A 9,427-nucleotide genomic window follows, 5' to 3' on the forward strand; every position below is an offset into this window, starting at 1 on the left:
ACACACGATGAGCCCAAGGATATACGCGTGATTAAATAAAAACGTAGGGGATTTTTTTCATCTAAACTGGCAATATATACTGATAGAAAAGATACACACTATACATCTATAAATAAATCATACAACCATGATAAAAACATCATAACAGAATTATTTAAAAAAATCATAATGGAATTGATCGACACATAACAAAAGATCCACCACACGAATTTTACGCAGATGTTCATAATCATGTTCACCAACTCATAAGATCTAGAAAATTGGAGCACAATCGAGTGATATTACCACATAGCTACTACTACATACCCGCAACCCACTGGGTGGACTACTCGCACATCATACGAAGCAGTTTGGTGATGATCTTGATGACAAACGATGATGACTTCTCCCTCCGACAAGGTGCGAGGGAAGTACTATGACTTTTGTTTCTGCCTTGGATTCATAAATATCTCTTTGCGGTGTCGACGGAATATTTCAGATAAGACTAGCCACAATGGGTAGTAACATAGACTAGTAACATGGGCATGTTACTAGTCTATGTTACTACCTCTATAGTGGGGAGTAACACATGTGTGGTAACATGGAGCACTTCATTTATTAGGCTATAGACACATCTTGTCTTGATATGTGTGATGTTACTCATACTAGTAGTAACTAGCTATGTTACCACTATCATCTCTTTCTTCATTTATTACATGTTACATCATCTATTTAACCTAGATATGTGTGATGTTACTACCTATGTTACTCCTACTGTGGGTAGTCTAAATTATGTCGCTTATTACTGGTATAGATGGAGGCTGCAGTCGAAGGGCGTCCAGCATGATATTGAATAGCATATGGGATAGACGGTCCCTTGTCGGAAGTCGTGACCAACGTCATCATTGACGATCTTGACGAATACAGCACTCTAATACGACCTCCCAGAGATTCAATAGCATTATCTAAAAAGGGATATTCAATAGCATGATTGGCTTTTTTTGCATGGAATAGCATGATTAGTTGGCTAGTTGCTGATTGTCAAACAAGATTAGTTGTAGTATTCTGTATAGTGAATTAGTGATGGACACATTGGATACATTTTAGTGTGTTTATATGTGTGGAGGCAAACGAATGGATTTAACTACCACCACCCACAAGTTCATCATGTGACGACCGAGCTGATCAGGATTAATGGCAGCAAGCACATAATGTCCTTCAATACACCAAAAACAAGTGGAGTGGTTAGCTAAAGCAACCAAACAAATTAAAAGAGCTCAATCGGACAAAAGGTGATGGTAGCTAATTAAGCTCTAAGCTCGCAGCCCGCAGCAAATTAAGTAAATCTATTCGGGCGTCAGCTTGTGATGCTCGTTGGGAATTACCCAATTTGGACAAGTTGACCAAAACGACCGCATACCCTTTCTGGCGCGTTCGTTCGCCTCAATTGTATACATATAGCACAACGGCCACACGAATGATCGGCACGCAAGCTTGTTCTCCTCCGCACTCTGGCGAGTAAGCTCAGCATGAACCAAGAAATCCTAACTGACAGACAACCATCACAGAGTGAGGAACAAGGACAACATCCACAGCCGCATGGGGCCGTCGCGCAAGAGCACGCACCACATGACCAGCAGCTGCAGCAAGGCGGCGGCCGGACCCCGGCGTCGTCCGGCCACCTGCGGCGCAAGATCACTCTGATTCCGCTCGTCTTCCTCATCTACTTCGAGGTGGCAGGCGGCCCGTACGGCTCCGAGAAGGCCGTCCGCGCGGCGGGCCCGCTGTTCACGCTGCTCGGCTTCCTCGTCTTCCCCTTCGCGTGGGGCGTCCCGGAGTCGCTCGTCACCGCAGAGCTCGCCGCCGCGTTCCCGGGCAACGGCGGCTTCGTCCGGTGGGCCGACCACGCCTTCGGCCCGCTCGCGGGCTCCCTCCTCGGTACGTGGAAGTACCTCAGCATCGTCATCAACATCGCCGCCTACCCGGCCCTCGTCGCCGACTACCTTGGCGGCGTGGCCCCCGCGGTCGCGGAGCCCGGCAGGACGCGCACGGGCACGGTGATCGGCATGACGCTGTTCCTCTCGTTCGTGAACTACGCTGGCCTGAGCATTGTCGGCTGGGGCACGGTGGCGCTGGGGATAGTGTCGCTGGCCCCGTTCGTGCTGATGACGGCGATGGCGGTGCCCAAGGTGCGGCCGCGTCGGTGGGCGTCGCAGGTGAATGGGAGGAAGGACTGGAGGCTCTTCTTCAACACGCTCTTCTGGAACCTCAACTACTGGGACAGCGCGAGCACCATGGCCGGCGAGGTGGAGCGGCCGGAGCGGACGTTCCCGCGGGCGCTGGCGGTGGCGGTTGTCCTGATCGCCGTCAGTTACCTGCTGCCGCTTATGGCCGCCACTGGCGCCACGGATGCACCGCCGGATGCCTGGGTCAATGGCTACTTGGCCGACGCCGCAGGTACGTACAAACGCCGCTTAGTAGGATCAGTTTCTTCTTACTGCTGCGAGACAAAAGGTTTCGGTCATTTTGTTTGTTCTCATTCTCCTTTCCTTCATTTGTTGTTATCATCTACCCTATGGATTGTTTATCTCAGTTAACGTCAGTTACTTGGATTGTTTATATCAGTTAACATCAGTTACCGCCGCCGCTCATATTGCTTTGTATCTGTAGTTTTTTTTTTCTTTGAGTGTGCCTTTGAATCTGTACCTTTTTTTTAGGGATCCCAAACTTTATTAATGTGAAACAACATTTAAAGGGATACAAAGACAGTCATGAGGGAATATCAGCCACAAATGGCGACCCTGTGGGAGTGCTACTGAAAATTTTACAAGATTGTGTGCCTCCTGGTTCGAATCACGACCTTCGAACATAAAATTACATCTCTCAAAATTCAAATCACGACCTTTGAATCTGTAGTTAGTTTATATATTTTTCTTCGTTGATATTGTTGGGCTTAGTTGCTGAAAAAAAAGATATTGTTGGGCTTAAGCAAGGGTAAACGTCCCATTTCTGAAACATGTTTTTTTCCTTTTTGAAATTGCTAATCAGGGAAACTCTACTTTTATGATGTGCCTCTAGCTTAACTTTAGTGATTATACTATTTTATATTAAACGGGTTTATGCAATAATATATTATACAAAGTAATGTTCAGCATTCTGGATTTGTGCAGATGGTTTTGCAAAAAAGAAAACATATTTTCTTCTCTTTGCTTACTTCAAAAACATGTGAATTCTGAAAGAAAAAAAAGTTCATCAATGTTCACTTATATTGTGCGTACCTGGATAACTTATATTACCTCCATCCCAAATTGTGCGTACGTGATAACTTATATTACCTCCATCCCAAATTACTTGTCTTAGATTTGTCTATATACGAATGTATCTAACACTAATACGTGCCTAGATACATCCATATCTAGACAAATAATTCGGGACGGAGGGAGTATTCAATAGTCAAATTCTAGGTTCGTCTTTTTTTCATTCGAGACACATAGTATATTGTTCCACCAAATGTTGTAAGTGTAGATATTAAATCATGATAAACACTATTTTATTATTATTTTAAATCATGACTTTCAAAGAGGGGGTGCAAAGAAGGCAAGGAGTGAATTTTATACGTAATTCCACTTTGGAGAGTTGTGCCTCAAAATTGGTTGGGATTTTCTAAAGTCTAAGTCGATTCTGAAAGGTGCGACTTTATTTTTCTCGAATATGCACGAGTGTGCATATTATATATTAAAGAAGAAAGGCAAAAGAATGCCTCCACCAAGATCATACAAGTTACTTACATTTACTCCGCCATGAAAGGTGCGACTTTAATTTAGTGAAAAGTGCACCATGTACATTTTTACCCTTTTTTTTAGGATATAGACATTTTTACTTAGTTGCAATATTTTAGAGAAGTGCAAGTTACACTTTTTATTAATGTGAAGTTACACTTTTAACCGTCATGGCCCTATCATGCATATGTCGTACTGTAAGACAATAGCGAACAACAAACTCTTTTCTGGTTCATGACAACAACTTAGACATGCCAAAATCTCAGACGTCTTGATATTATCTAGACAGTATTTTAACACCTCGAGATGTGCTATAATCAAGTTGGCTGAATCCGACTAGTGCAACTTACAATATGACGTATCTGCAACAAAAAAAAAGACTCACAATACGACGTGTTTATTATCGTACTTTTATTCTTCAAAAAGAAAAATGTAAATTTTCCGTGTCTAACAGGCATTATCGGGGGCCCATGGCTCAAGTACTGGACGGGGGCCGGTGCGGTGATTTCCTCCATCGGCATGTTCGAGGCCCAGATGAGTAGTGGCTCGTTCCAGCTCCTCGGGATGGCGGAACTCGGCCTCGTCCCGTCCGTCTTCGCCCGCCGCGCTGCCTATACCGGGACCCCATGGGTAGCCATCGCCGCGTCGACCGCCGTCACGATCGCCGTCTCCTTCCTCGGCTTCGACGACGTCGTCGCCACCGCCAACTTCTTGTATAGCTTGGGCACGCTGCTCGAGTTCGCCTCCTTCATCTGGCTCCGTGTCAAGCACCCGGCGCTGAAGCGCCCCTACCGCGTGCCACTGCCGCTGCCTGCGCTCGTGGCCATGTGCGCTGTGCCGTCGGCTTTTCTGGCCTATGTGTGCGCGGTGGCTGGGTGGAGGGTGTTCGCCGTGGCGGCTGGGCTGACGGCTCTCGGTGTCGGCTGGCATGGCATCATGAGGGAGTGCAGGGCTAGGAAGTTGCTCAGGTTCAACAACGTGGTTGCTGCTGTCCATCAGGAGGATGCTGAAGACACGGTGTGAACTTTTGAGCTGGCTTCAGTCGCAGTGAGAAACTATCAGTTGGTTCAGAAGTGGCATGTCTCTCTCATGTAACTGGGTGACGTGGATTTGGAGCTAACACAACAATTCAAGTCTCGAAAATCCTAAACAGCGATCCATGGTGGTACAGAATAAGGAGGAAAGGACAGAAGGATTTGCTTGAGTATGTATATGTTTGTCCTCTGTCATTTTGTCCGTATAACACGTATGATTTGCTAGCAAGATTCCAACTGAATCACAACTGTCAGACACCAATGTTTCTACTTTCAGTTCAGCTATTAAGTTGTTGCAATTTAAATCACACCTATAAGCGTCGCCCTCCCGCTCGTGCGAATCGGGCGGCACCCAAGCCCAGCCGCTAGGCCCTCTGTGGCAGCTCTCCATCCCCTCCGCCACCATTGGAGGAGGCCGCCAGGCTAAGCCCATGCGGCTGCCGGCGGTGGCGGAGGAGCTCCTTCCTCTCGCAACGCAGGGCGGTGTGGGGCATCTTGACGAGCGGGAGCGCGTGCCTCGGATCTAGGTCTCCATGGCATGTCGGGCTTCCTGGCAGCGGGCCATCTGACCTTGAATCAGCGGTGGCGGTGTGGAGGGCCTAGTAGACAGCTCAGCGGCATGCGTGGTCACGCCTCCAGTCAGATCTGATCTGGCCGCGTGGCCTGCTTGCTGCGCTGCGGCAGCGATCGGTGGCACCCGTGCACACGATCCTAAACGGAGATTCGTCGATCAGATCCGGGTGAAAACCTTACTCTCGGCAGTTACCAAAGCCGGCGATGACGATGCTCTTCTGTGTCGTCCCTTCTTGAAGGCATCGTCGTGGAGAAGCTCCAAACATCTATCCACTACCTCCGGGGGAAAACCAGATCAGTCGATTGGATGACGACGGCGCTCTGGTGTCGTTCCCCCTTGGGGCATCATTTCTGGAGGTGTGCATTATCTCAAGGGACCAGTGTGCGGTTTCAGTGGTTGAGCGGCGTTTCATGTGACACATCGACAACGTGGAGTCTCGGCGGCGTGGCGCTACAGGTTCTCGGTGACAAATGCGTGATGATGGATGCGGGTAGGGAGGTGGCGTTGTCTGGCGCCGTAGTGGTGTTGATGGCAAGCCTGGCATGGTCAATGCGTCGGTACCTGCTCTGAAGATGGATCAGTGGAAGAGGTGGCAGTGACCTCTGCAGCGTGCGCATGCGGTGCCCACTGAGAGTTTGCTGGACCGGTGTGTGCCCCAGAACTGGCGGTTATGGCTTGGTTCTGTTGGGGAACGCAGTAATTTCAAAAAAATTCCTACGATCACGCAAGATCTATCTAGGAGATGCATAGCAACGAGAGGGGAGAGTGTGTCCACGTACCCTCGTAGACCGAAAGCGGAAGCGTTTAGTAACGCGGTTGACGTAGTCGAACTTCTTCGCGATCCAACCGATCCAAGTACCGAACGTACGACACTTCCGCGTTCAGCACACGTTCAGCTCGAGGACGTCCCTCGTGCTCTTTTTCCAGTTGAGGACGAGGGTGAGTTCCGTCAGCACGACGGCGTGGCAACGGTGATGATGATGTTACCGGCGCAGGGCTTCGCCCAAGCACTACGGCGATATGATCAAGGTGTGTAACTGTGGAGGGGGGCACCGCACACAGTTAAGAGAAACTTGTGTGTTCTAGGGTGCCCCCTGCCCCCGTATATAAAGGATGGAGGGGGAGGCCGGCAGGCCAAGCTAGGCGCGCCGGGAGAAGGGGAATCCTACTAGGACTCCAAGTCCTAGTAGGTTTCCACCTAAAGGAGAAGAGGGAAGGAAGGGAGAGGGGGGTCGTGCCCCCAACCCCTTGTCCAATTCGGACTGGGCTTGGGGGGGCGCCACCTCCTGGCTGCTGCCTCTCCTTCCCACTAAGGCCCACTAAGGCCCATCAACTCCCGGGGGGGGTCCGGTAACCCCTCCGGCACTCCTTTTTTATTTGAAACTATCCGGAACATTTCCGATGTCCGAATAACATGGTCCAATATATCAATCTTTATGTCTCGACCATTTCAAGACTCATCGTCACGTCCATGATCTCATCCGGGACTCCAAACAAACTTCGGTCATCAAAATACATAACTCATAATACAAATCGTCATCGATCGTTAAGCGTGCAGACCCTACGGGTTCGACAACTATGTAGACATGACCGAGACACATCTCCGGTCAATAACCAATAGCGGAACCTGGATGCTCATATTGGCTTCTAAATATTCTACGAAGATCTTTATCGGTCAAACCGCATAACAACATACGTTGTTCCCTTTGTCATCGGTATGTTACTTGCCCGAGATTCGATCATCGGTATCATCATACCTAGTTCGATCTTGTTACCGGCAAGTCTCTTTACTCGTTCCGTAATACTTCATCCCGCAACTAACTCATTAGTCCCATTGCTTGCAAGGCTTATAGTGATGAGCATTACCGAGAGGGCCCAGAGATAACTCTCCGAAACACGGAGTGACAAATCCTAATCTCGATCTATGCCAACCCAACAAATACCTTCGGAGACACCTGTAGAGCATCTTTATAATCACCCATTTACGTTGTGACGTTTGATAGCACAAAAAGTGTTCCTCCGGTATTCGGGAGTTGCATAATCTCATAGCTGAGGAACATGTATAAGTCATGAAGAAAGCAGTAGCAATGAAACTGTAACGATCATAATACTAAGCTAACGAATGGGTCTTGTCCATCACATCATTCTCCTAATGATGTGATCCCGTTCATCAAATGACAACACATGTCTATGGTTAGGAAACATAACCATGTTTGATAAACGAGCTAGTCGAGTAGAGGCATACTAGGGACACTTATGTTTTGTCTATGTATTCACACATGTACTAAGTTTCCGGTTAATACAATTCTAGCATGAATGATAAACATTTATCATGAAATAAGGAAATAAATAATAACTTTATTATTGCCTCTAGGGCATATTTCCTTCAGTCTCCCACTTGCACTAGAGTCAATAATCTAGATTACAAAGTAATGATTCTAACACCCATGGAGTCTTGGTGCTGATCATGTTTTGCTCATGGAAGAGGCTTAGTCAACGGGTCTGCAACATTCAGATCCGTATGTATCTTGCAAATCTCTATGTCCCCTTCCGACACTTGATGACGGGTGGCATTCAAGCGTCTCTTGATGTGCTTGGTTCTCTTGTGAAATCTGGATTCCTTTGCCAAGGCAATTGCACCAGTATTGTCACAAAAGATTTTCATTGGACCCGATGCACTAGGTATGACACCTAGATCGGATATGAACTCCTTCATCCCGACTCCTTCATTTGCTGCTTCCGAAGCAGCTATGTACTCCGCTTCACACGTAGATCCCGCCACGACGCTTTGCTTAGAACTGCACCAACTGACAGCTCCACCATTCAATAGAAATACGTATCCGGATTGTGACTTAGAGTCATCCGGATCAGTGTCAAAGCTTGCATCGACGTAACCGTTTATGACAAGCTCTTTGTCACCTCCATAAACGAGAAACATATCCTTAGTCCTTTTCAGGTATTTTAGGATGTTCTTGACCGCTGTCTAGGGCTCCACTCCGGGATTACTTTGGTACCTCCCTGCTATACTTATAGCAAGGCACACATCAGGTCTGGTACACGGCATTGCATACATGATAGAACCTATGGCTGAAGCATAGGGGATGACTTTCATTTTCTCTCTATCTTCTGCAGTGGTCAGGCATTGAGTCTGACTCAATTTCACACCTTGTAACATAGGCAAGAACCCTTTCTTTGACTGATCCATTTTGAACTTCTTCAAAACTTTATCAAGGTATGTGCTTTGTGAAAGTCCAATTAAGGGTCTTGATCTATCTCTATAGATCTTGATGCCCAATATGTAAGCAGCTTCATCGAGGTCTTTCATTGAAAAACTCTTATTCAAGTATCCTTTTATGCTATCCAGAAATTCTATATCATTTCCAATCAACAATATGTCATACACATATAATATTAGAAATGCTACAGAGCTCCCAAAGTCTGTATAAAACCATATGCTTTGATCACACTATCAAAACGTTTATTCCAACTCCGCGAGGCTTGCACCAGTCCATGAATGGATCGCTGGAGCTTGCACACTTTGTTAGCACCCTTTGGATCGACAAAACCTTCTGGTTGCATCATATACAACTCTTCTTCCAGAAATCCATTCAGGAATGTAGTTTTGACATCCATTTGCCAAATTTCATAATCATAAAATGCGGCAATTGCTAATATGATTCGGACAGACTTAAGCATCATTGCGGGTGAGAAAGTCTCATCGTAGTCAACTCCTTGAACTTGTCGAAAACCTTTTGCAACAAGTCGAGCTTTGTAGACAGTAACATTCCCGTCAGCGTCGGTCTTCTTCTTGAAGATCCATTTATTTTCTATGGCTTGCCGATCATCGGGCAAATCCACCAAAGTCCACACTTTGTTCTCATACATGGATCCCATCTCAGATTTCATGGCCTCAAGCCATTTCATGGAATCTGGGCTCATCATCGCTTCCTCATAGTTCGTAGGTTCACCATGGTCTAGTAACATGACTTCCAGAACAGGATTACCGTACCACTCTGGTGCGGACCGTACTCTGGAAGACCTACGAGGTTCTATAGTAACTT

At 47.0% G+C, this 9,427-nt stretch overlaps 1 protein-coding gene across 1 annotated transcript; it reads left to right on the top strand.

Annotated features, from left to right (window-relative positions):
* The first annotated feature begins 1,453 nt into the window (after positions 1-1,453).
* Positions 1,454-5,097, top strand: LOC109748539 (probable polyamine transporter At3g13620). Its single transcript, XM_020307573.4, has 2 exons — positions 1,454-2,436; positions 4,213-5,097. Exons 1-2 carry the CDS (start codon positions 1,509-1,511, stop codon positions 4,779-4,781), a joined length of 1,497 nt encoding a protein of 498 aa, XP_020163162.1. The 5' UTR covers positions 1,454-1,508; the 3' UTR covers positions 4,782-5,097.
* Positions 5,098-9,427: the final 4,330 nt, after the last annotated feature.

The sequence above is a fragment of the Aegilops tauschii genome, chromosome 5, assembly GCF_002575655.3.
Source record: "Aegilops tauschii subsp. strangulata cultivar AL8/78 chromosome 5, Aet v6.0, whole genome shotgun sequence".
NCBI classification, from domain to species: domain Eukaryota; kingdom Viridiplantae; phylum Streptophyta; class Magnoliopsida; order Poales; family Poaceae; genus Aegilops; species Aegilops tauschii.